General features: G+C 50.6%; 2 protein-coding genes across 2 annotated transcripts in view; one reads left to right on the top strand and one right to left on the bottom strand.

Annotated features, from left to right (window-relative positions):
* The window catches only part of LOC139684145 (uncharacterized), a 1,342,464-nt gene that overhangs the window by 544,200 nt on the left and 770,713 nt on the right, over window positions 1-27,551 (top strand). The window contains 1 exon segment of the mRNA XM_071579746.1: window positions 25,493-26,161. Within this exon segment, the coding sequence (XP_071435847.1) occupies window positions 25,493-26,161 (669 nt within the window).
* The window catches only part of LOC139684146 (uncharacterized), an 800,710-nt gene that overhangs the window by 642,151 nt on the left and 131,008 nt on the right, over window positions 1-27,551 (bottom strand).

Genomic DNA, 27,551 nt, shown 5'->3' with positions numbered 1-27,551 from the left:
ATCATGCCTGAATATGGTGTGGGAATCCTCTGAACCTGTAACATAAAAGAGGCAATGAGGGTGAGATTCTGAGAGGACAAAAAATGACACAGAGGTGAAGAGGGTTAAGTCAGTGCAGGGCACAGCTGGACTGACAGACACTGTTCCCCAGGGCACACAGACAGGGCTCAGTCAGTGCAGGGCACAACTGGACTGACAGACACTGTTCCCCAGGGCACACAGACAGGGCTCAGTCAGTGCAGGGCACAACTGGACTGACAGACACTGTTCCCCAGGGAATAAAACCCAGGGCTCAATCAGTGCAGGGCACAGCTGGACTGACAGACACTGTTCCCCAGGGCATAAAACCCAGGGCTCAGTCAGTGCAGGGCACAGCTGGACTGACAGACACTGTTCCCCAGGGCACACAGACAGGGCTCAGTCAGTGCAGGGCACAGCTGGACTGACAGACACTGTTCCCCAGGGCACACAGACAGGGCTCAGTCAGTGCAGGGCACAGCTGGACTGACAGACACTGTTCCCCAGGGCACACAGACAGGGCTCAGTCAGTGCAGGGCACAGCTGGACTGACAGACACTGTTCCCCAGGGCATAAAACCCAGGGCTCGGTCAGTGCAGGGCACAGCTGGACTGACAGACACTGTTCCCCAGGGAACACAGACAGGGCTCAGTCAGTGGGTGCGGAGCTGCACCAAGAGATGCTGTTCCCAGTGTGTGGGTGGCCACAACTCCTATCAGTGTTTTTCTTGTATCTGCTGTGGAGACAGTGCCATACTTTTTTGTTATTGCACAGTGTAGACTTTGTAGGTGTAACCTGAGTCCCTTTGCAGTCAGTGCTGTGATAGCACAGTCAGCAAAAACCCCTCAGTCCTTTCTGTGTGTGGTGTCACAGGATGATATCGAGTGAAGTGTGTTGTGATGTTTTATTTTTGTTGGAAGTGTTGTGATATTCTGTGTGTTTTGTCTGTGTAGAATAGTTTGTTGTTGTGTTGTGTTTGTAGTGTAGAGATGTTCTTTAAAAAGAGCCTCAGTCTGTGGCTCTGCCAGTGAAGCCACCAGGGTGGACAAAGGAACTGTGGAGTGCACTGTGGGATAAACTACAAACTTGTACAGGCATTAAGTTTGAACTGTGGGAGGCCAAAGACCCCATGGGAGTGTTGAAATACTGAGAAGAATTTGTGCAAACTCCCCATCCATGATCCAAAGAGTGGCTCAGTCACACCTGATAAATGGCCAGGTGCCTGTTGGTTACATCAGAAATGAAACAAAAAGATGAAGCTGAGGCAGAGAGACACATAAAAACTGAACAGGGAAGAGACCAAGCCCCCGCACCGGAATGATGTGAGTTTAGAGACGATCCTCACCCTTTCACCCAGTGTACCATCTGGGATCTGATGGGAATAAACAGGGGGTCTGAGTGCTTCTGTACACGGGGGGAGGTCACTGTAATACACAGCAATCCAGACAAAACACAGAGAAAACCTGCCCTGGGGTGGGGGCTGGGGGATCAACCAGTAACTGAGAAAATTACTAAACTGGAAATGCAAATTGGGCACTGAGACCCTCACAGATATTCTGTTATTGCTTCAAACTGTGAATACATCATATAAATACATATATTATGGGGTACATCCTTAGAAATCAGAGGTACATATCAGAAATTTGGTGCCACGTGGTGGCTCCATGCCAGAGCTGTCACTGTGGGACTTACACAACAAGAAGCAAACATTCCCACAGCTACAGAAATTGTAAAGATGAAACAGTGTAAATTTCTGGGAGGAGATGCAGAAATTCAAGCCACTCTCAATGCTTTTTCCAAGCAGGTGGTGTCTGTCATGGACATTCTCCTGTTCACAGCCCTGTCTGGGCTGTGAAGGACTCGGGTGGCAGCTGGTGGGTGACTGGAGATTCCAGGGCAGTGAACAAACAGACACCCCCCACAAGTGCTGCTGTTCCTGAAGCTGCAACATCAGTGCCCCACCCCCAGGCACATCCAGGGACAGGGGACACCGTTATTGATGCAGCCAATGCATTTCTCACAATTCCAGGTCCATCCAGGGCACAGGATCCATTTCCATTTCTGTAGGGTGGGAACCAGGACACCTTCACCCATCTGCCCCAGGGCTACAAGCACAGCCCTGCCTTTTGTCCCCAAGCCACACACTGCACTGGAGCACAACACACTGCACCTGCCCAGGTACAGATCCTTCAGGGCACAGATGGTATCCTGGTACAGGGACCTGATCACCATCAGGTGCAACAACAACTGGATGCCATCCTTGCCTTGTTAAGGTGCTGTGGATGGGCAGTGAATCCCAGTGAAATACAGGGCCCAGTCCAAGAAATCAAATATTTGGAAATTAAATGGACCCACAGTATTCAAACAGTCTCAGAGAAAGCCTTACCCAGTATTCAGACCTTGCCCACTCCAGAAGATAAGAAAGGAGTACAGCACTTTTTAGGTGCTGTTGGGTGCTGGAGATCACATGTACCTGGTTTAGCAGTGCCACTTAAACCATTGCCAAAGTTACCTGAAATAAGACTCAGTTTGAACAGGGGTCTGAACCGCAGAGTCAAAGACACACCGAGCCTGACCAAGGGACCCACAACATGCCCAACTATCAAATAGGTGGGTGGGGAAAGCCCTCCAATCAGCTCACAGACACTCAGAAACAAACAGCATGGTTTCCTGAGGGCAGGGCAGGGATTCGCTGTGGCAGACCATGCTGGAAAGCTGCAGCACTCACTGCAGCCCCACACACACAGTTGGTGGCTGAGGGGGAAGGAGGCAGCAGCCACTTGGCTGAATTGGTTGCTGCTTGGCAAGCCATGGACACGACACCACCCAATGCTATTTGTTCCCTGTGCATGGACTCTTGGGCAGCAGCACAGGGGCTGTAAACTGGCTGGGCAAGTGCCCTGCTGTCCTGAGGAATAAGGCTCCCCCTGAGTCAAACCACAATGACAATCCGCAGTTCAAGCCAAAGGAGGTAATTTATTGAGTTTCACATCACAATATACAGAGCTCAGAGGCAGAGACTGAGGCAGGGGCAGGGTTACTGATAACCTCCCCCATGGGGGGTGAATCAGGGCTTTGACCTCCTTGCAAAGGGAACAGAGACCCGGCAGGTGAAGGGTGTTGGAAGGTGAGGGCAGACAGAAAACACACATGCAAACACAAACAGCCTGTGGTGTTCTGGTGCCTGGGCCTGCCAGTGGCAGAAGATCAGCTGTCCTTTGCTTATCTCCAAGGGTTGCTGTTCAGGAAATTTAACTCCATATCTGCCATCTCCAAAACTTCCATTCCTACATCTCGGCCTTTCTTGTTTTATACCTGAAAAACTGAAACTTTTAAAATTACAATAAATCATACATTGCATACAAGACAATAAACAAAAATTCAGAGCATAATACAAAAATGGAAACAGACCCATTAATACCAGACACATCAATACCAGAATAAATGTTTTTCCAACTAGGGTTTCAAGATAAACAAGTCATCCAAAGGTTTCTGAAATCCTTAAAGCCTGTATGTATTGATTAAGAATATCACTGTTTCATTCAGAAATTTTTCTTTTGAATCTTTATTTAAGTTAACGTTAAAATCTTCATTTAAATTACCTTATAAATGAATAATCTTAATCACACAAATAGCTTTAATTATTTTTTAAGGTTTCTGTTTTCTTTCATCTTTAACTTTAATGTAAGTATTTCTGCAAATGAATAACTTTGTACTTTTGTCAGTGGGTCCCTGTGCATAGATGGGGGAGTTGTGGCTCTGTCAGTGGGGTAAGTGCATTCAGGAGTCACATCCATACATGATTCCTGTACTCACACACATCCATCCAGGCCAGCCCCCATTCATGCAATCACTCAAAACAGCCTTAGGAATTTACTTGCTGTGCCTTATAATTATGAAATGAGAAATTGTGCTTGTCTTAACCTCACACTTTTCCTTGTTTCTTGAGTTGCTGCTTTGATAAGAATATAATTTTCTAAAACGTGGACATATCTCTCCTTCATGTTCCGTTTAATGTTCAAAAATTCTTTCACACACATACAAGCAAATACTGCCCCTTTTTATCTTGTTCTTGCCTGGCAAATAAGAGAGGTATCATTGGATATTTGCTGGGTGTGGATCCATAAAAATACAGGGCATGAATATTTGAACACTCAGCAAAAGTTATTACATCTGGAAAACTTCCATTGTATTGGTTCCTGTCATGGATATCAATAATTTAGAGAAAGGTTAGTAAGGCTACCTTTGAATTTGCTTGCTTGGTTGGATTATCATTACTTGGTCAAACAAAAGCTTAAAACAATTGCTAGTACTGAATGCCAAAGATTAACAAATTCTATAAAAATAGTGTCATTTTTGTACTTGACAACTTAAATATGTGTTTTACCAATTGTGTGGAGGTTCCATTAGTGAGCTGCAATAAGAGAACTGTTGATCATTTTAAAATTCTGATTTTATCCATTATTTACATCTCACTCCAATGTAACTTGCAAGTGCTGCAGCTTTGAGGAAAACAGGCCGAGAAGGGAGAGAGTGAGGAGAGAGCTTTGTGTGACCCTTCCCAGCCAAGTCACCTCAGCTGCCCCTGCAGGAGTCTCACCACTTCCCAACACCACAACTCCAGTGTTGGCTTCTTCTTGAGCCATTGGAGTACAGGAAATTATAGAGAAACTCATTGAAACACTGATAGTTAATGCAGGTAGGAGTAAAAGCAACGAACAACACACTCATTCATACCATGAAGGGAATTGTTAACAGGGAAAACACTAATAAGCTCAGGAACAAAGGTATTAAACAGATTTTAAACTTTTTAACAATTATTACTCTTTGCAGTAGGTGTTCTAATGGTTAGAAAAAGCTTTTAAAGCATCAGAACTTTGGAAAGCTGCCTCTGCCTGGCTCGGCTTCTCTCCGCCCCCATCCCACCCATTGGCATCAGTGCCCCAGGCGGGAAGGGATGCAGGGGGGTCCGGCAAGAGCAGGGCAGGGGCTGCTGCTCTTTGGGCCTTTCTCTGCCCCGGGCAGGAACGCTGCGTGTGACAGCGGCACGGGGGGTGCAGCTGCTTCTCCTGCTGCATCCTTTGGTGGGCAGCTGCAATCACTGGCAGCAGCACATTCAGAGGGCAGCGGTGCCCACAGCAGGGAGTGTTGGAAAGGAGAGTCCTTTAGTTGGAGCTCATGCTGTTCAAGCAGCACCTCATCATCCAGAGCACGTTCCTCTGCTCCACAGACAGCTTAGATCTCATCTCCATAATGTTTCTCCCAGAGATCAGGGTGCAATGTTAAAAAACTTTCAGGAATTTATCTTAGAAACACAAAACAAAAACAAAACAAAACCAAACAAACAAAACCAAACAAAAAAACCCAGCAGAAAACGGGGAAGGCTCCAGTTCTTTTAACCAGTTTGACTCTGGTCTGTCAAAAAGTTTTGGCCACAAACAGTTTCAGGGCACTGGCTTCACAAACAAATAATTTTTTATTTTCATGGGGTACTGGTCTCTTTTAGCTTCGCTCTGTCCCTTCTAGCTATTTCAGGGCTCTGGCTTCACAAGCTGTCTTAGACACTGACCCTGTTACTGAATCTTTTTGTTTCAGAGCTGTTTCCTCACAATAATTCAGTCATGTTTTTTCCCCCTTTGAGCTTCTTCCCGTTTCCAGAGTTGATCACGTTCTGTCCACCAGACAGGCACCAATCATGCCTTTTTCTCAAGCTGTACTGCTGCCCATCACCAGGACAGGGACTTCATGTCATTCCTGTCTCTCCTGCCTTATCGGGGTTACCCAAGGCAAGTCTGAATATGTGGGATCATTCCGAGGCTACACAGTTGGGCTCCATTTGTCATACTGGTTCTGGGTCTCCACAGGAATGAACCACAAGGCCAATCAGAAGCTCAAACCAAGCAAAGCCATTTATTGAAATCTCATGTTACAATATATGGACTCAGGGACTGGTATTCAAGGCAGGGGCAGGGGAACTGGTGACCTCTGAGACATGGGGGAGGCATGGGGGGATGGCTCAGGGCTTTTGACCTCCTTGCAGATGGAAAACAAGGGGGTTTGGGAGGGTGAGAGCAGACAGAGGAATACACATACACAAACACAACCAGTCTGTGGTGTTCTGGTCCCTGGGCCTGGCAGTGGCAGAAGATCAGCTGTCCTTTGCTTATCTCCAAGCGTTGCTGTTCAGGAAATTTAACTTCACATCTGCCAGCCTCAAAACTCCCTTTCCTACAACCACCCCTTGTAGAGTCACCAGGAGCAGCTGCATCTGCCTCCTCCTGTGCAGCCTCTCCATCTCTCTGCCCTGCTGGGCGCACTCAGGAGAAGCTGAAGCTGCACCTTCTGCCAGGGCTGTGTGTCTGTCTGCCTCTGCTGCTGGACACACAGAGGCCCAGTTGGGCTCCTCTGGTGGCACCAGGGGCGGCCATTGCCCCTCTGTGCTGCTGACCAGTGCTGGGCAGGGCTGGTGATTCTCTGACTCTCACAAAGTCCCCTTTGTCCTGCCGTGTCACAATGTCCCCTGGGTTCCAGGAGACCCAGCAGTGTCACAGTGTCCCCTGGGTTCCAGGAGACCCTGCAGTGTCACAATATCCCCTGGGTTCCAGGAGACACTGCAGTGTCACAATGTCCCCTGGGTTCCAGGGGGCCCTGCAGTGTCACAATATCCCCTGGGTTCCAGGAGACCCTGCAGTGTCACAATGTCCCCTGGGTTCCAGGGGGCCCTGCAGTGTCACAGTGGCCCCTGGATTCCAGGAGGCCCTGCAGTGTCACAATGTCCCCTGGGTTCCAGGAGGCCCTGCTGTGTCACAGTGGCCCCTGGGCACCCTCAGGCCCCACATCACACAGCCCTGGCAGTTGCCTCTCCTACAATATTGCAGCACTTTGGGACACCACAAAACTAAGAAGAGATCGAGCCATTGGAGAGTGTTCAAAGGAGGCAACCAAGATGGGCAAGGACCTGCAGGGGCAGCGTGTGAGGAGCAGCTGAGGGCATTTGGTGTGTTCAGCTGCACAAGAGGAGACTGAGGGGACACTTCATTGCAGGTACAACTTCCTTGGCATGAGCACAGGAGGGGCAGGCACTGATCTCTGCTCTGTGGGGACCAGGGACAGCACCCAGGGAATGGCCTGGAGTTGTGCCAGGGCAGGGTTAGGTTGGATCTTACAAAGAAGTTCTTCCCCCAGAGGATTTGGGGAAGTTTTACCATGGATTCAGGAGGGTTTATACCTTTTGGATGCCTCACCTTGTCCCTGCAGCAGCCACACCACGATGCCCACCAGAACCAGTGTCCCACCCTCTCCAGCTCCCAGCAGAGCCCAGAACCAGTGAGGACCGGCAATGGGACCATAGTGGCAGTTAGGGAAGAAGCAGCTCTTCTTCTTCTGTGTTCCCTGCTCTGCTTTCAATGCTCTGCCTCAGCTGCAGGTCCCCCACATCCCTCTGCTCAGCGGGGAAACCTCCCAAGGCTCTCTGGGAGCCCAGAAAACCCACAAGGTACCTCTTTGTTCACTTGTCCCAGAAAAGCTGCAGAGCCTCAGAGCTCAGTCCCTCCCTCTCCTGCCCTGAGCTGCACCCAGGGGTGTCCTGGGGATGGGGAGACCCCCAAGCCAAGCCCTGGGGATGTTTGGAGTGATCCCAGAGGGGACTGCAGGACCCCCCCAGCCCTGCTGAGCAGGTGAAGCCCTGCACGGTGACTGTGGGCACTGCCTGTAATTTCCATCCTTCCCAAGGAAATGGGGTGAGAAGAACAAAACCTGCTGCTGCCAACACTGTGCCCCAGGCTGGAGGTGGGCAGCAAACCCTCTGGAGGGCAAAGTATTGGGTTGTGGCCACCAGCAGCTCAGGAAAAGGCACACAAGGTCCTTTTCTTGCCCAGGATTTCCTGCAGGGAAGGGATCCAGCCCCATCAGGGACATTGGCCCCTCCAAACCCGTCCCCCCAAGCAGAGCACCCCTGGGATGGGGCAGAGGGGCTGAGGGACGTCACTCACCGGGGCCCATCCAGGGCACAGCAGGGCTGGCACAGACGGTGGTCAGTGCCCTGTCCCTGCCCCTGGACATTGGGATCCGGGATAACGGGGGGTTTGGCCCCTCTGGAGCAGCAGCAGAGCCCGGCAGGGGGGTGGGCTCATGTCCCTCCAGGCTCTGAGCTGCTGTCCATGTGTCACATGCAATATTTTATGATATTTTCATTGCATTATCTATTTACTTATTTGTATATTTGTATATTTTGTATATTTATATTCATAATAATATATTATTTAAAACAGTAGATGAATTCCAATTTATTGTCTATAGTTCAATTATTTTATTATTCATTTATTTATGCTCTTTTATTCTATATAATGATATCTAAAATAATAAAAAAATAATATAAATAATACATTATTTAAATAAATACTTAAATTCTTCTTTTTATACTTTTATTTCTTATTTTCTATAAATATATTTCTATTTATTTATTTTTTATTTGTTTATATTTTGTGTTTTATATATTTATATTTTTGTTTTCAAAAATTTTTATTCACTTGTTAAGTAAATCTATATTTATTTTTCTTTCCAATTATTAAAACTTTTTTATACTTAAATTAATCATTATTGAATTGTTGTTGATCAATTACCATCCCCCTGTGCCCTGTGACCCCCATGTGCCACAGAACCGACCCCACTGTGCCCTGTGCCCCCAGCCCTTGCTCTGCAGAGCGTTGCCAGAGGAACAGGAAACCTTTGCACAGACCCCAAAAACTCAGGGAGAGGGATCAGGGCACAAAATGGGGCTGAAATGAAGCAAAGCTGCTTTTTATCCCAACAGCCCTTGGACAGTCCCACCTGGGGGGTGCTGGGTGTGTTGTTCACCCGTCTCCACTCCTGCCCTGCCCTCACTCCAACCCACACTGGCTGCAGGTTCCTGCCTGGAACAGCCTTGGGCTTCTCCTGCCAAGTGGAGGTGACCAGTTGTTCCAAAAATCTCTCTGGGGAGAGTTTGATGGGATGCAAAGCCACTGAGGAAATGGGAATCCCAAATCCATGGGGCACAAGTGTCCCTGTGCCCTGAACACCACCCCAAACCCTCCTCACCCCCCTGCCTACCTGAAAACCCAGGACTTTGGGGTCCTTTTCAAGCCTCCTCCTCCCTATTTCCCATTTGGGTCTCATTCTGGAGCACCACCAGCTCACAGTGCTGATCTTCACAGCTTCTCTTGCCATCAGCCCAGTTTCCCAATTCCTTGCAGAGCCAGGAGCTGAGGGAGCTCAGGGGGTGCAGCAGCCTGGGACACAGGGCTGGAGTGGAGCACCTGGAAGCTCCTGGAATGGGCTCAGTTTGCAGCCCTTGGCAGGGCTGGGAGTCGGTGGCCGGGGGACCCTCCAGCCCTGGGCTCCTCCCTCAGCCCCTTCCCTCCCCTCCCAGCTGGGTTGGCTCCCCTGGGGCTTCCTGGGGCTGCTTTTGGCCACCAAGGGAAGGCTCTTGGAGGCAAAATTGGACCAATTCTGGAGGTTTTCCAGCCTTTCCCTGCTCTTTTGAAGCCCAGGTCTCATTTTAGAGGCCACCAAACCCAACTCTCCCCATGAGTTTGGAAACCTCAACACAGGGATGGAGAAGCAAATGGACCCCAAAGGTAACAGACCCAAAAGTCTTCCCAGAGCCTGAAATAAGCATTTTTCTGCCAAAATACACTCCCTGTGACATTTCTTGGCTGCAGAAGGTCCATCCCCAGGACGCCTCAGATTGACACAAACTGTTTCCCTGGCCATGACAAGTCCTGAGAGCGACACTGACCTCGGACACCCTCTCACACCGTGACTGAGGTGAGTCTGGCCCCAAAAGTGGCACCAGCCAGGCCTCTTATCTGTTTTTTACAAACATATTTCTACATTCTGCAGCCTCCCCCTGGGCCTGGGAAAATGGGGCTGAGCACAGCCAGGGCAAGGGGCTCACTGGGAATGCAGAAACACCTGAGGGGTCAATGCTTGGGCCAAACAGGAGGAATACAGATGGAAAGTCCTTAAATTGATTCACAAAGCTTTTATTTGAGGTTCTTGATGTGAGGTAGAAGCATGTCAGGGGCTGGAGCTCTGCAGTCACAGTCAGGTGAGCAGGAGACAGGTGCTATTGGGTGTTTCTTCCTCAAAATATGGCCTGGGAGGGACTTGAAATGGCTTTTGCTGTTGGTTCTGACCCAGTCTTTAGCCTCTTTAATCCCCTGACAGGAGCTCTGACCTGGATCACAGGAATGGCCTCACTCCCACTGGGAAGGGATGAGTCTGGGGTTTGACTGACTTTTACTTGATCTTTATTTTGACTTTTCTTCTCTCCTCCCCCCTGTGTCATTTTCCACCCCCCAAAGTCACATTTTCCCCAGATTTGACACACTTGAACCATTCCATGAAACAACCACAAATTCCCAACCTTGTCCCCTCCTTTTTCTTTGTGTTTTTGGTGTTAAGCCCAGTTTGGGGCTGGCCCCACAACCCCCCAGCAGTACCTGTTTATAGAGGTACAATGAGGTTTTTTCTCATGTATCCAAAACCGGAGGAAAAAAGAAGTGGAAAAAAAATCAGGAAATCGCCCCAGTTTCTTTCAGCTGCAGGAAACAGGATAAAAGTGGATAATCCCAAAACCACAGTGACCCCACAGGGGGAGCAGGACAAGGACTCCAACCCCTCTCCCTGAGCAGCAGCACCACCAACAACTGAGTGGGACCCCCATTCCCAGCTCCCTGCACCGCTGAGGGGGGAGGAGGTACAGCTGGGAAGGAGGGAGGGGTGGGGGAAGGGGTTTGTTGGGTTTAGATCTACTTGTGTATCCCTGTGAAAAGAGACACACTGAAGACAGGTTAATGGAGAAAGATACAGGGTTTTATTAGAAGAAGATTTCACGTTCAAACCCAGGGGGTTTGACCCTCTGGTCAGGAAGTTACAGGGTTTATATACCCGCTTTTAACAGTCAATCAGAATTCTCATTTTTCTTTTATGCCCACCCAAAAGTTCTGCCAATCTACCCCCTTCATCATGGGGAGACAGTTGGGCCTTCTCCTGTTGTTTGTCTTCTGTTATCTTGCAAGTGTCCTGTTCAAAACAGCTCAGCCTTGACAAGGCCTGACAGCTGGTGAGAAAGGCACTTTAATATTCAGACTTCAGATCAGAGCAACTTAGCAGAGACTGTATGAGTCTAACACCTTCTAAAATTACATTAAATTCTTAGGTATCAGGGGAAGGGTCACACCCTGCAGTCAGTTCTGCAGCTTTTGGGCACTTTCTGGAGAGTCAAAGCCGAGATTTTGGAGAGTCAGAGGTTTGATTTGGAAATACTGTAAATCCTTCACTGCTTGGAAAGAGGAAAACGTGCCAATAACCTGGGCTAGTGGAAGGTGTCCCTGCCTGTCTTGGTTTGAGCCGGCAAAATGCCATCCCTCCCAGTACAGGGTCAGAGCCTCCCACCCCAACACCAAGGAAAGGGAGGAAAAGAGAGGGGAAGGAAAAAACCTTCAAACCACGTTTATACTAAAACTACATATAATTTACAGACAGAAATGGACAACAAGGAGAGAGCACAAATACTCACACAAATTAAGAGCAACAAGGAACAATTCCTCACTTCCTAGTACACACACAAAGTCCACTATTCTACCCCCAAAGTGTCTTAAAAGACTCAGTTCCCAGAAAACACGACCCGAGCAGAGAGAGAAGAACCCACATCAAACATTTTACTTCCCAAAACAACTGCTGGGCCGGTGCTGGGCCTGGTCCTCCCCATCTCTCCTGGGACTGCACCGTGTGTGTGTCCTCTCGGCAGGAATGCTGTGGGGTGACTGCCCAAACCACTTCCACACACTGATTCTACTTCCCTGGAAAATGATGTCGTAATATGGTATGGAATAAAACACTATTGGCTGGGAGGAGCCAGCTGTCGGCTTAGCCCAGCCCAGATCAGCTGACAGCCCCAGGCCTAGGCTGAACTTCAAAAACCTCAAATTTAGGCCCATCTAGGTGAACCTTTGACACTGCCCACGGCAGGGCTTGGAGAGGGATGATCTTTAAGGGCCCTTCCAACCCAAACAATCCTGTGATTCTGTGACTTGAACTTGAGGAGATAGTTAAAAACCCAACTCCTCCTCTGAAGAGGGATCCAATTCCAACCCCCTGCCAGTTTAGGGCTTGTTTAGAACTGGTTTAGAGCTAGTTTAGGGCTGGGTTAAGGATGGTTTTAAGGCCTTTGTTTAGAGCTGGGTATAGAGCTAATTTGGAGCTGGTTTAGGGCTGTTTTTGGGACTGGTTTTAAGTCTGATTTTAGAAGTGGTATTAGAGCTGATGTAGGGCTAGTTTTAGGGCTCACTTATTTCTGGTTTAGTGCTGGGCGAGGGCTGGTTTAAGGGCTGGTTTACGACTGGTTTTAGTACATGTTAAGAGCTGGTTTAGGGCTGGATTTAAGACTAGTTTTAGGGCTGGTTTAGGGCTGGTTTAGTGAGACATTAGAGTCAATGTTTTCAATACCTGTATAAACACCAAATTATTTTTTAAGTGCTCTGAGCACTCAAAAAGTCAATTTGACACATTAATTGATCAGAATTATTATATTCTTTATTATAGTAGTTGACAATATTATTATAATTATATCCTATTACAGCTGCTACAGTCCCTCACCCCAGCTGAAAATACTGAAAAGTGTGGCATTAAAAACTGTCCCTCCACATTTTGGAATTATTATGTAAATTCTCACCCTGCCACTAACTGCCCATGCCAGTAGTTAACAAAGAGAAGTAGTTACTGCTGATCCCTTGGCTGGGGACAGGTTGTCTCTTTTGGTTTTGGGGACATTTTTACCATTCTTAGCTCAGCGGAACGCAGGAGCGGTGTGTGTGCTGGGTAGAGGAGAAGCCATGTCCTGGCTTCTGCTGGCTGCCCCAGACTGCTCCTGGCTGCTCGCTGCTGCTGTTCTTGGTGAGATGATTTGTTTTTTTTCTCCTCGCCACGGCTGTTCTCCTGGTTCCTGCATCTGGGGTCCCGGCCTCTGCTCTGGTCTCACCGCTGTTTGCAGCATCACGGCCTGCCCGCCCCGGCTGGGGCAGCGACCTGGGAGAGAGAACTTGCAGCTGCTTTTCCAGGACACACAGCGGTTTGTCGCTTCCAGTTTTCCTTCTTCATTTGGGACAAAAGACACAAAGAGAGACACAAAGTTCATCTGGGAACTCACCCTGCTGCCAGCCGGGCTGTGACCCTGATACTGCCATAATTTTTCCATAGGAGGAAACCTGTTGGTTTGGGGGGTTTTTGTTGTTTTTTTCCTCTTGTGGTGTTGGGGAAGTCGTTTGCTCTGGTCTGTTTACACACACACACACACACACACACATATATATATATATATATATATATATGTATATATATATATATATATATATATATTTACCAGTTAAGATTAGTTATCCTTCTTGTATTAAAGTTCTTTTTCTTTAAATTTGATAAAGAGTGGCGTGATTATTGTGGAGGACACCCCCTCCCCCACTTGTGGGTAAACATTTTGGTTTTTCCCCTCAAACCAAGACAGGGAAGGTGTCTCATACATGTAATGTACCAATGGAAAAGGATAATTTAGGGACTGAGTTCCACAGTTTTACTTCTGTGATAGGAAGAAAACTAAAAATATGTGTGTTCTGTCCCAGGTTGTTCCAACCATGAGAAGGTCCAGGGTGTTAATATTAATTAGGATTAATCAATTCTCCAGCTGCACACCCACTCACACTCTCCTTACAAGCAGGAGAAAGAAACCTCAGTGGGTAAAAGCTGATGCATGAACTGTAATTTTAGACTTGGAGTCTGAAAAGTTCTTTCTATCCCAGAAAATGTGACCAGCTGAGGGTGTGGATATCACTGGCTGCTCCAAGTTATTTCCCCAGTCCCACATCAATACTGAAAAGAATTAAATTAAAAAAGTTCTGTTACAATCCAGGTCCCGACAAAACTTCCCCATGCAAAGCTTTTTGATTCTAAAAGCTGATAGAAAATGGGAGATTTATGTTGCATTATTGGCAAGTCCATGTGTTGGTTTCCTGGGCAAACCTGGGACTTTCTGCTCCTCTGGTGCTGCTCTGCCCTCAGCCCTGGGCTTGGTGACCAAAGCAGTGAAGTACCAAGGGAGATCAAACTGGTGAGCTGAGGGACTCCAGATTTTGCTGGGACTTGTCCCAAAGATCTCAAGGAGAGTTAAGGAATATTCATTTCCCAGATAAATTTGGGGCACCACATTTTCTGGTAAATATTGGTGTCAATGTTTTCAATACCTGTATAAATAACAAAGTATTTTTAAATTGCTCTCAACAGTCAAAAAGTCAATTTTGTAAATTAGTTTTTCTGTATTATTATATGATTTATTATAGTATTTTACAATACTACTATAAATATATATTATTATAAATTCAACATCAGCATTCAGACTAATAAAACACCCAGAAAAAACCTTTTGCATTGAGAAAAAATAGTATTTCTGTTTTGCATTTTTTTTCTCTTCCCTAAGTATTTTTCTTCAGTCTATTCAGTCACTGTTTTTTTTCCCAACCTGACTCTTGATATATTTTAATTGGAAGATCTTATTTTCTTTTATCCACAGATTTGTCACCCCCCACATGTTTAATGACATTATTTTCCTTATTTGCTAATTCTTTTCAGATGTAAGTAAAGCTCATTGCAATTTTCAGTCACTTCAAGGCCACCTAAACCATATAATGAGAGCTATTCTGAGGGAATTGCCTTTAAAATTGTGTATTTTTGCTGGAAAATTAGTTCATTGTTAATTACTTTCAAATTCCTTGACCAGTTGTTCCAGGGGGGTTCATGGGGATTCCAGGGTTAAACTAGACACCTTTTAAAATTCAAGTTACAAACCTGTCTCAGTGTACACAAGATGTTTCTCCTTCAAGGCCGAAGTCTAAGTTATAAGTTGTTGTTTTCCATAACTTGCAGGTGGCAAGGCCAGACAGGGACCAAAAATAATGGCATCTCATCACACCTGAATACACAGGGGTCCCCCTGTGCAGGCTCCCCTTTCTCCTGGCCCCTATTTCAGGGTCCTGGGGGTGCTGGGGCTCCCCCTTTTCCACACTGCCCCCTCTCCAGGCTGCCGAGGGGTCCCTGAGCTCAGCTATCACCCCTCTCTACTCTCCATCCCTACAAGTCACCAGGAATCTGGTGTCCATAAAAAGCTGCAAAACACTGAGATGCAGGCAAAAAAAAACCCCTCACAAATATCAAAACATCAAAGCATCAAGATTCAGCCAAAATCCACTCACAAAAACGTAGATGAAGCCAAAAAATCCGTCCCAGAAGTTCCCCTTCTCTGGTCTTTTCAACTGGGGGTTCGGGGTTCCACCCTGTCTCAACTGCCGGGGGACCCACGTGTATTAGGACGGGTAGGAAGATGTTCTGTCTCCCAGCCCGGCGGGCAGACGTGTTGTCCCTCAGCCCGGCGGGTAGACGTGTTGTCCCTCAGCCCGGCGGGTAGACGTGTTGTCCCTCAGCCCGGCGGGTAGACGTGTTGTCCCTTTAGCCCGGCGGGTAGACCTGTTCTCCCTCAGCACGGCGCCAGCCAGTGCTCCCAAACCTGCTGTGTCCGCCCTGCTGGGCGCGCCCTGTGAAAAAGGTGGGGGGGAGCGGGGGGGGCGGGGCCGAGCCTGAAACACCCCTGGGAGAAGAGGAGGGGACAGCCATGCTTCTCCTTTTCCTCTTCCTCCTCTGGAGTACCATCTGCACCCGAAGAAGTCTCGGGTGAGCGGGAGAACAGGGTGGGAAAGAGAAGGGGCCCCCAAACTCCACAGTGCCCCCGCTGCCCCCCCAAGGGCCGTGCGGGCTGTGCCAGGGAACACGAGAGCCGAGATGGGCCCGGACAAAGCCCCCAAGGGCACCAGGATGTGCCGCTCCTTGGAGCCCGCGCTGGGGCTGCCGCGGGGCGGGGCCGGAGCTGCACACAGGGACAGCAAAGGGCCCCGACAAAGTGCTGCGGGACCCCCGAGCCGAGCCCCGAATAGCCTGGGGGGGCTCTGGGGGATTGGTTTGTGTTCGGGGGGATGGTTGAGAGACCCCAAAGCTGAGCTGGGAATGCCCCTTGGGGGATATTTGGGGTCCTTGTAGGTGTTTTTGCGTGTCCCAGTGTAGGGTCCTGCAAGAGCTCCTTGGTGGGTGGGGGGATGTGGGGACCCCCTTGGTGGGGTTGGTGTGCCTGGGTCAGGCCCTTCATTGACAGGGTGGGGAGGGGGCCTGCCAGTTCACGGGGGACCCCCAGCAGCCCGGACAGTGGAGCCCCCCCAAACCCCAAAGTGGAGAGACCCAGAGGGGGAATTCCTGAGAGGGGTTTTTTTGGCTGAGTCTTGGTATTTTGGGCTGACTCTTGTGGGTGCAGGGGGGACACAGTGCTGGGGAAGGGGATTTCAGGGGGAAGCAGGGCCAAGGAAAGGGGGTGTAGGGGGTTGGAGGAGTGGGATGGGGAGTCCAGGGGTCCCCAATATTGAAGAAAGGGGGTCTTGAGGTAGGGACGGGACACCCAGAATAGCTGAGAAAAGGGTTAAAATTCTCCCCCAGTGTTCCAAGCAGGGCAGGGTGTGTGGTCTGGGAAATGCAGGAGTGGGGGTCCCAGAGTCAAGAAAAAGAGGGGTGTGGGGGCTGGAGTAGGAGGGATGGCCAGGAAAGGGGGTGCAGGAGCGTTTTGGTGCAGGATAACGGGGTGCAGAGGCATCTCAGTGCCTGGAAATGAGGGATCAGGAAGGTCCCGATGTCAAGAAAAAGTATGACTAGAGGTGGGGAGAGGTTTTTGGTGCTGCAGTTTGTGTCTGTGACCAGAAAAGTGAAGTCCAGGGGGTGTCAGGGTAAAGGAATAGGGAGTGTGGAGTTTGGGAGAGACAGGATGGTGTTACAATCTGCTTAAATATTGCAGACATAGCTTGGGTTCAAAATGTTTTTCCCAACAATATTAAAACTCAATCTCTTTACCTCTAAATTAAAAAAATGGCAATTTTTATTAATTAAAAACTGTATAAAACTGCAGAGAGGGAAATAAGAACAGTTAGAAAAAATCTAAGAGTAGTTTTTAGAAGCAAAGAAAAAAGTTTACCACCAAAACCAACTGTTTCTGCCAAATTTGTTTGTGTGTGTGTGTGTGTGTGTGTGTGTGTGTGTGTGTGTGTGTGTGAGAGAGAAGCGATGTTGTCTCTGTTCCTGCAGGCAGAGGTGTGGAATGCAGCTCTTGCAGTCCAGATGTGATGCTCAGTCTGTGCTGCTCTCCCTTGTGCAGCAGGGCTGCTCCTCGCTCTCTGCAGAGCTCTCAGGCTCCGCGGAGCTGTCGCTCACGGGCAGCAGCGGCGCAGCCACCCCAGGCTGAACAGGGCCAGGGCTGGGTAAGCAGGAGCAGAACTGACGCAGGGAGCAAGGCAGAGCTCAGCTTTCTCCTCAGTCTGCAGGGGCAGGCAGGCAAGCAGCTTGGGTGGGGAAGAAGGAGGGTAAGAAGGTGAGATGGGTGAGGCAGGGAGGAGGTGGGAGAGGTTCTTGGCTGTGGTTCTCTCTCTCCATTCTCCACACACCCTACGCACCGAAATTCCAAGGTGTTCTTTGGGAGTTTTTATAGACTGCAAAAATACTTAGACACTGTTTTTTACAGGTAGCTTGTAAAATTCTTAAAAGCAGGATATAGTTTTAACTAAGTCATTACAACAAGAGGATGCTTGTGTGAGTTGTGATCAGGCAAGAAGTTTGGCTGAATTTGCTCCCATGACTTGCTGGAAGCTTGGAGAAAGGCTTTGGCAGGGTGTTTGTTTGTAAGAGAATTCTGTCTTTGTGTTGAACTGCTGACAGAAAATTCTTGGATAGGATGTTTATGAGAGGAGAAAAATGCGGGAATAATATTTATTTCATTTCTCAGTTATTGGTGTATAACAGATGGGTGGGAAAGGGGGGTCATGGGGTAGTTGGAGTCAAAGAAGGTGAATGTGGGGGTGAGGTTATGTGGGATGGCTGGGAATGGGGGCCTGAGGGTCCCTGGTGTCAAAGAAAAGGGGGGGCCTGAGGGTCCCTGGTGTCAAAGAAAAGGGGTATCCAGAGGCCGGGAGAGGTGGGATGGGCAGGAAAGGGGGGCAGGAGGATCCTGGAGTCAGAGAAAAAGGTGTCCGAGGTTGGAGAACAGGGAATAGCCATGCAGGGTGGTCCCAGAGCCCAGGAAAAGGAGGTGCAGGGGGATAATGATAATAGTAGGGAGGAGAAGGAGAAAACAGTGGGATGGGGCTTCAAAGTGCTGATTTCCAAAGGTAGAAAAGTGGGGAGAGGGTGGGGAAGTGTCCCCAGGGAAAGGGATACCAGAGCAAATCTGCTGCTCAGGGTCAGAGAAGGGACTGGGAACAAGGATTTTGGGAATTCAGGGCAGTGGGAGGGGGGTTTGCCTCCCCATGCTGCCCATCCTGTGCTTCCCAGAGCCCAGTCACTCCCACTATGATCCCAGCTGTTCCCACTATATCTCAGCTACCCAGAACAGAATCCAAGTTGGCCCAGTATGCCCCTAGTCTGTCCCAACATAGTCTCAGTGACGCCCAGTAGTGCCCAGTATAGACTCAACCATTTGACTTTCTCCCAGTTGCCCCATACGTGGTTTCAGTTTTCTGCTAGCATAGTCCCAGTAACTCCCACTGTGGTCCCAGTCACCCCCAGTATGGTTCCAGTGACTTCCAGTCTCTGCCACTATGGTGTCAGGATGATCCCAGTTACCTCCAGTCTGTTCCAGGAGTAGCCCAAAGCTCCTGGATCACGTGGAGGACCCACCCAGAGGAGGGTCACTCCAAGTTCTGTGGCTGCAGGAAGAGCCCTGAGGAGCCGAGGACCCCCAGAGCCACCCCAGGCAGTAGAAGGTGGTCTCACAAGGCCTCCTGCTGCCCCTTGTGTCCTCCAGCTTGGGCCCAGCTCCTCCTAGTGTTATCCCAGTTGCCTTCAACATGGTCCCACTTGCTTCCAGTATCAGCCCAGTCTCATGCCATTAGCTCCAAGTGTGCTCCCAGATATTTTCCAGTCATTGCCGGTGTGATCCGAGTCACTCCCAGACAGTCTCATTATGATCCCAGTATGAGTCCAGTGTGCATCCAGTTGCTCCCAATATTAACCCAGTTCCCCCCACATTCTTTCAGTTGCTCCCTTTTACCCCTACTATGGTTCCACTCACTCCCAGTATATCCCAGTGGAGGGGTGGCTTTATATTTCAGAGAGTCTCTTGACTCTGTTGAACTTGAGGTCAGCAGTGAGAAGGTTGAGTGTCTGTGGGCCAGAATCAGGGGGAAGGCCAACAGGGCTGACATCCTTGTGGGTGTCTGTTACAGGCCACCCAAGCAGGATGATGAAGGGGATGAATTATTCTACAAGCTGCTGGCAGATGTCTCAAAATCTCCAGCCCTTGTTCTTGTGGGTGACTTGAACCTACCAGATATCTGCTGGGAGCTCAACACAGCAGAGAAGAGGCAGTCTGCCCAAAAGGAGATTGTAGACAGGTGGGGATTGGTCTCTTTTCCTAGGCACTCAGTAATAGGACAAGAGGGCAGAGGGTTAAGCTCTGGCAGGGCAGGTTTTAGGTTGAATATCAGGAAGAAGTTCTTTACAGAGAGAGAGTGCTCAGGCATTGGAATGGCCTGCCCAGGAAGGGGTTGGATTCTCCAACCCTGGAGGTATTTAAGGTGAGACTGGATGTGACATTGAGTGTCATGATCTGGTGATCAGAGTGGGGTTGGATTAAGGGTTGGACTTGATGATCTGGGAGGTCTCTTCCAACCCAACTTATTCTGTGATTCTATGAGAACAGAGCAGGGATGGTGGCAAGGCCCTGTCTTGGCAGAGGCAGAGCACAGGCCCAAGGGGAAGAGCAAAAGAGACAGAAGCTCCACCTCCCTCTCTTTTATACTTCTTGATGCTTCCTGATAATGTCAGGTGATATGAAATACCTCTTTGGTTGCTCAAGTCAGGTGATGTTTGTCTCTTCTAATCTCTGTCACATCCTCTGGGCCTGATGAATTGAGGCCTGGCTGAAGCTAAAGCTAAAACTACCACACCCCATTGCATTCTATTCTCAAGCTCCATTTCTATGATGGTTCAGGATAGATTTTACACACTGAGAAATGACTTAACAAAATTCCAGGGATCTTGCTTTCAACTGGCCACATCCTGGGACTGAGAAGATCTCCTCAAATAATATTTGGGGTGTCACTGGAGTCCTCAGGGTGCTGGAACCCACGGAGGATCTGCAGCTTTGTCCGAGCTGGGTCATCAATAATTGTCACCAAAAGTCATCAGGAAGGAATGAGACCCTCCAAGCCCCCCCTTGGAGTGTCTGTGACTCAGACACTCCTTTATTCTGGGCAGAGACAGGGAGAGAATTTCTCCAGCTCCATACAAGCCCTTCCAAGAGTTCTCACATATTTATACATTTTAGCAAACAAAGAAATTACCGTTTTTTCTTCTAAGATATGCAATTCTCTTCATTAATTGGTATTCTATTCTTTATTGGCTGTTTTGGTCAACATTCTTTGGTGCTTTTATCATTCTGTCTCAGGCAAAGTCTCCAACTCTCAGGCTGAAATGTCTTTGTTCGTCTCCTCTGTACCCTCTGGTTGCTCCAACATGGCTTTGAGGGACCATAATTTTAAGGTCCCAGCTGTCCAATCTTCAGCTCCCTCAGGCTTCTCTTTTCGTCAGAGCCAGTCCAGGGAAACTCAAAGCTTTGGGGCTTTAAAGACCAAACTGAGGAGAGTCTGTGAGAAGTAACACAGTCAACGATTGCCACTAATTAAAAATGTAGGAAAGTTGTATAATTTGCAGCACTGGGAGTAACTGGGAAGTGGCTTGTTGGGGCTGGGCTGGGATGTGAAGGAACCAAAGGCAAACTGGGAGAAGATCTGTGGAGTCTGAGGAGGTTGGGAAGGCACATTTAGGGTGCTTGGGGTCTCCTGGGAGAGCTGGGGGCAATTGGGAGGAAGTTTAAGGGGTCCTGAGTGGGCTGGGAGGGGGTTTGATGGTTCCTAGTGGGGCTGAGAGGGACTTTGAGGGGTCCTGAAGGGCCGGGTAGGGAGTGGAAGGAGGTTCCAGGTGATCCTGGGTGGGCTCCTGTGACTGGGAGAAGATTTGGGGGAGGTCCTGGACAGGCTGTGGGAGGTTTTAGGGGCTCCTTCCCCCCGGCCCTGCCCGGACCCGCCGCCGGACGCCCCCCAAGACACTGCCGGGGGTCGGGGCTCTGTGTCGGGGTTTGTCCTCCTGAGCTGGTGCTTCTCCGTGTGCCACAAGGGCAGGGAGTCATCTGGCGTCGCGTGTCGCCCCCTCTCCTGCTGTCCCTCTGCCCCCAACGGGCTGCTCCCAGTGTTCCCAGTAAAGCTTGCCAGTTCTCCCCAGTCCCGGTCATTGGGGTGTCTGGGGGGATCAGCCATAGAAGGCCCGGAATCATTTTCCAGCCAATCAGAGCGCACGGCGCTGATGACTCCACAGTTGCCAGGCAGACGCGCAGTACCCCGCGCTCCCCACCCCGAGCCCACACGCGCCCTCCCCTCGCCCCCAGAGCCCCCCGGGACGGCAGTTTGGGGCGGGGGGAGGTGGGGGCGCCCAGGCCGGGCCCCCCCGCGCTCTCCCGGCCGTGGCGGCTGCGGCGGGGGCCGAGTGAGGGCGGGAGCGGCCAAGAGCCCAGCGCTGCCCCATCCCGAGCTGCCCCAGCTCCATCCCTGCTCCTCCCGCGGGGGGCGGTGGGGCTGGGGGCAAAGGGGGTCCGGGGTGGGACGCTGGGCCTGGGGGGAGGAGGAGAAGGGCTGGAGGGGGCGGGACTGTGGGGGCGGAGAAGCGGCAGGAGAGGATGGACAGAGCAGGGGGAGGAGCCAGGACAGGGGACACAGAGAACAAAGCAGCACGTGGTCGGCGCTCAGTCGGAAGGTCGGTGTGGGGCGGGGGGGAGAGAGCAGTTTTGGGGCCCTCGGGTGGTCCGGGAGGGATCCCCGGGACCCGCGGAGAGGGGCGATAGCGGCGCTGGAGAAGCCCCGGAATGGTGGAATTGGGGGGCGGGAGCACAGAGGGTGCCCCGGGCCCCTTAAACGGGGGTTCTGGAGAGGGAGAAGCCCTGGCAGTGTGGAGAGGAGGGGGGAGCAGCAATGCAAGGGGGAGGTGGGACCCCCAAGAGCCTGGAGAAGGCGAGAGCCAAGAGAGGAAGGAGCCGTGGGATTCCCGGGATCCCCGGCAGCCCGGAGAGGGTGGGATGGGATCCCCAATACAAGTGTGACCCCCAGCTCTGCAGACAGGGGGACCCCAATAACCCCACCGTGGAAAATTCAGAGAAGAGGAACTGCTGGGAGGGTTGGTTTAGGCTGAAGTTTTGTGTTTTGGAGGTATTTAGGGACACCAGATTGGAGGTGGTGGAGACGGAGGGCGGGACTCGGGACGGGTGCGGGGAGAGGTGTTGCGAGATCGGCAAGTTTGGGGGGCTTTTGGGGACTCAGGGCGGGTTTTGGGGGTCCCACATTACCCACTCACCCCCTACCCCTCCCTGGGACCCACTGGCGCTGTGTTGGCCGTGAGAGTGAAGGTGGAGAAGCCGGGTAAGCCCCTCCCCCATCCCGGGACTGCCGTCAGGCCCATCACGTCCATCCCACATCCTCCTCCCCCACCCCCCAAAAAAAACCCCAAACCCATCATGAGATCCTTAAACCCCAGACTTAAAACCACAGGGTTCCCCAAATCACCTCCTGGACCTGCCAGAGCCCCTCAAAACGCCCCAGAGTCCCCCCCACCCCCCCAAGACTCCCCCAGAGTCCCCCAAAGCTCCCCAGACCCCACTAAACATCGCAGAGAACATCTCAGAGACCCCCAAAACACCCAAGAGAACCTCTCGAGTCCCTCCAAATTTTCATCCAGACCCTGCAAACCACCCCAAGACCTTCCAAAGTTCCATCGCCCTCCCTCCAAACCCCCTCCTAGACAACCCCAAATGTCCCCAGGACCCCAAACAACACCAGAATCCCCCAGGCCTCTCCCAGATATTCTCAAACCAGTCCAGGACCTCCCGAAATTCCCATTCCAGATGATGAAATCTACCCCAGGATTCCCCTAAATGCCTTCCAGACCTTCCAGACAATCCGGAACCCCCCAACTTCTTCCTGACCAGCCGAGGTACTCCCAAACCCTTCCCATAAACCCTCGTCCCTGACCCCGCGAAACTCCTTGAAGGGACAGTTGAAACAGAGAGAACTGAAGGTAAGGAGACACGTGGACAGCCTGAAAAAGCAGGAAAATCAGATTAATTTGATGGGTTTTTTTCCTAGAAGCTGAAAGGAGGAAATTGGGGATGATGCTCTTGGAAAAAGGAACGGTTGTGAGCGAGTGAGGGGCGACCACAGTGTGGGGAACAAAGGGAGTCACCCCCAAAGGGGGCTTTGCTTGGGGGGCATCCCTGGATGCTGGAAAATCCTGGAATCTTCCCCTGCCTCCAAATGGAGGCGCCTGGCACAGATCCCCTAAAACTCCAACCCACCAAGATTGGGCAAAAAAACCCCAAAATATGCAGATTAAGGAAAAAGAAATTTAAAGCACCAAGATTCACTTCTAAAAAACCCTCCCAGAAATTTGCTCCCTGTGTTCTCTGTGCTTTGGGATCTGGGGATCCTCCCTGTCCAGGCTGTTGGGGGTGCCTTGTGTTTTGGGGTCTCCTCTCTGGGGTTCTGCCTGTTCCAGGCTGTTGGAGACCCCAGGAATTTCATAGGTCCCCCACTCTGTTATCTGAATCCACTGAGTTTCTTTCATTCCCCCCTCTCCTTGATCCCTCCAAGGAATGCCGAGGGTCCCAGGGGTCCTTTCTGCCCTGACTCTCTGCTCAGGGTGCTCAGGGACCCCCTTGGATCCCAAAATGGACAGCCCAGAGAGGGGGCACCCTCAGGACCCACAGCAACGTGGAGAGGTGGGGCCCTTGGGAACCACCACCCCAAGCAGAGAGTCACGAGAGGAGGGACTGCGGGGGCCCCAAATCCCCTCTGGTGTCCCTATTCAGGGGTTGAATCTTGGTGTTTTGGTGTGGATGTTGGGGATGCAGGGGGTACACAGAGCTGGGGTAGGGGGTTTTCAGGGGGTCCCATGGCCAAGCAAAGGGGTGCAATTGCTCAGAGAAGTGGGATGGGAAGCCCAGGGATCTCCTGTGCCCAGTAAAGGGGTGTACAGGTGTCCTTGATGTTAAGGAACGGTTGGTCATGATGTAGGAAAACCCAGAATGGCCAGAAAAGAGGGGTTCAAGGTGTCCCCCAGTGTTCCAAAAAGGATCTGTGGTCTGGGAAATGCAGGAGTGGGGGCACTGGGGGTCTCCCAGAGTCAAGGCAAAGGGGGTGTGGGGACTGGAAGAGGTGGGATTGCCCAGAAAGGGGGTGCATGGGGGTGTTGGTGTAGGATAAGGGGGGGCAGGGACATCCCAGTGCCTTGGAATGGATGATCAGGATGGGCCCAAGGTAAGGAAGGGTAGGACTAGGAGTGGGGAGAGGTGGTTGGGGGGTGGAGGTGGTCCCTGTGCCCAGAATAAGGGGAGTTGAGGAGGTGACAGAGGAAAGGCAAAGGGATTGTGAAGTCAGGGAAAGGCAGGATGAGAGGGAAAAGGAGGGCAGGGTGGTCCTGGAGTCAAAGAAAGGGGGATGTGAGGGCTGGTAAGCCGGGAATGGGCGGGCAGGGGGTGGTGGGGCCCTGGTAGCCTGGAGAGGGCGGGGACCCTGGAGAGGGAGGACCCCAAATACACAGGAGACCCCCAGCAGCCCAGACAGGGGGGACACTCAGAATGCCAAAAGGGGGAGATCAGAGAGCGGAAGCTCCAGGAAGGGTTTTCTTGAGCTAAATCTTGGTGTTTTGGAGGTTTTTATGGACACAAGATGCCGAGTGACTTTTAGAGAGGGACTTGGGCAACCCAACCCAAGGCACTCACAGCTTGTTTTCCCCAAAAACCAGGTTTTATCCTTCTGAAGGTGTGTCGGAATGGCAGAGGAGGCTGCAAGGAAGAGGAAGGTGACCCAGGACCCCCAGGCAGGTGAGGAGGAAGTCAGTGCCCCTTTGCCCCTCTCTTGTGCTGCATCTTCCAGCCCAGCATGGCCCCGGCTGCAGGACAACCCCGCTGCCGACGCCGTCCTGCCGGGGTCGGGTTTGGGGGGATGTCCTTGGCCTTCCCTGTGGGCCGAATGCAAATGCCCTGAGTGTCCTTGTTCCTTCCTGCCCCAGGCCCCGAGCTGAGCACGGGGAGCACGGAGGACAAATCCCCCCAGCAGAACCTGGTGGCAGAGGCCACTTTGAACAGCTCCACAGAGCACGAAGACACCAAGGACAAAATGCCACGGACATCCCACAGGAGGAGAAGCTGTCAACAGAGTTTTGGGTCCTCCAATCAGGATAGAGCCACCCAGTGTGGTAAAGATGGCCAGAGCTTCAACCAGAGCTCTGACCTGGGGGTGCAGCAGCAGCTTCAGAGCAGGGAGAAGCGCTACAAGTGCTTGGAATGTGGGAAGGGATTCAGCAAGAGCTCCCACGTGATTCGCCACCAGCACATCCACACTGGGGAATGGCCCTACACATGTAGGGAATGTGGAAAGGGCTTCAGTCAGAGCTCCCACCTGATCCGCCACCAGATGATCCACACTGGGGAACGTCCCTATGAGTGTTCCCAGTGTGGGAAAAGGTGTCGGACCAGCTCAGAACTCCTCGTACATCAGCGCACACACACCGGGGAGAGGCCCTTCTGTTGCAGCGACTGCGGGAAGAAATTCAAACATAACTCCACCTTCATGTACCACCGGCGAACCCACACAGGGGAGAGGCCTCACAAATGTGCAAACTGTGAGAAGAGCTTCATCCGTAACGCTGAGCTCATCCTCCACCAAATGACCCACACTGGGGAGAGGCCATTTGAGTGTTCCGAGTGTGGGAAGAGGTTTCTAACCAACTCACATCTCCTTGAGCATCAGCGCACACACACGGACGAGAGGCCCTTCTGCTGCGCCAACTGCGGGAAGAGATTCAAAAATAACTCCCACCTCATCACCCACCGGCGTATCCACACCGGGGAGAGGCCTTAGGAGTGTGACGGGTGTGGGAAGAGCTTCACCCGGAGCTTCCTGACCCAACACCAACGGACCCACCAGTGAGGGAAGCCCCACGAGTGCCCCGACTGTGGGAAGAGCTTCATCTGCTGCTCCATCTCTATCACCCACATTCCTTGTGACCCACATTAGGAAGACCCCTGGCTGGTGGTCTCCACATCCTCCTGGTTCTCCGTGGGCACTTGAATTAACCTGGGGGAGGAACATCCCTGGTGTCATGGCTTTAGTTAGGCCCAGATTTAGGGTTTAGTTTTTAGAGCAAGGCCTTGGACAATCAGCTGACTCGATCTGGGTCAGCCCAGCTGACTCCTACTGGCCAACTCTGTTGCATCCCATATTCTGACATCATCTCAGATAGAAGAAGAGAGGGAGGAGGGATTTTCCTTCTTCTTCTTGCCAGATGAACCAGGAGTTTCTTGGCATTGCAGAGCTCCTGGGTGGAGACCAAGATACTGGGGAAGCTGAAATTTACTTCCTGTTTGTTCTTGCTGGCTTTTATTCTTAGTCTGTAGTTTGTATTTGATTTGGTTTCTATTTTATTTTCTGTTTAATATACCTTGTTTTGCTGAACTATGTCCTGTGTTTTGGTTTTTGGGGGACAGAAGAGGAGACTTTGCCTCTGAAATGAGTACTTGGCATTTTGCCACATCAAAGCCATCACATATGGGGACACAGACTGAAGTGGGAAATTCATTGGGAAGGGGGAGTTGCTGACTTTTGACCCTAAACATCTCCCCTGCTCCATACCCTTAGTTTATATTGTGGCCTCAAGGAACCTGAGTGGTGTTTCAGAAGTTTTCAAAACTCAATAATTCCATAATTCCAATTCTCTGTGGCTCTGCCTCTCTATGGACCACCCAACCCAACCCCATGCACATTCACATGATTCATTTTTGTACTTTTTTATTTTATTTGATCCATTTCATACCTTAAAATCACCTGATATCGGGGTTAAAATAAAGAAATTGAACAAAGACATCTAAATTTTCACCATTCTCCTGGAAATTGGGGCAGGAATTTGGGGTTCAATAAGACATTCAGGAAGATTTCATGGTTCTGTGTGAATTTGGGAGTCTTCCCCAAAATTGGAGGTGTCCAGACCGACTGACATTTCTCCATCATTTTGCAGTTCAATATCTGAGAGGGATTGATCTGTCAGCTCATAACACCTCAATCCCACTCGAAAATGGCTCCATGCCAACTTGACATGGCTCAATCCCATCCCAAAATGGTTTAATCCAACTTGAATCCACTTAGGGGGAGTCAGCAGCAGGAGAAGGGGTGCTACAAACCCAGGGAATTATGGGATAAAATTGAGGGGGCTTGGAGGCAAATTGGGAGGGTTGGGATGGGACTTGGAGGGGGATGGGTTGGGGATTTGGAGAGAAGAGATGGGGTGTGTGGAAAAAGTGAGGGAGCTTTTGGGGTGCC

Source organism: Pithys albifrons, chromosome 32, assembly GCF_047495875.1.
Source record: "Pithys albifrons albifrons isolate INPA30051 chromosome 32, PitAlb_v1, whole genome shotgun sequence".
NCBI classification, from domain to species: Eukaryota; Metazoa; Chordata; class Aves; order Passeriformes; family Thamnophilidae; genus Pithys; species Pithys albifrons.
Note: the sequence above shows the minus strand (reverse complement) of the source record. Positions and strands in the feature narration are given on the sequence as shown.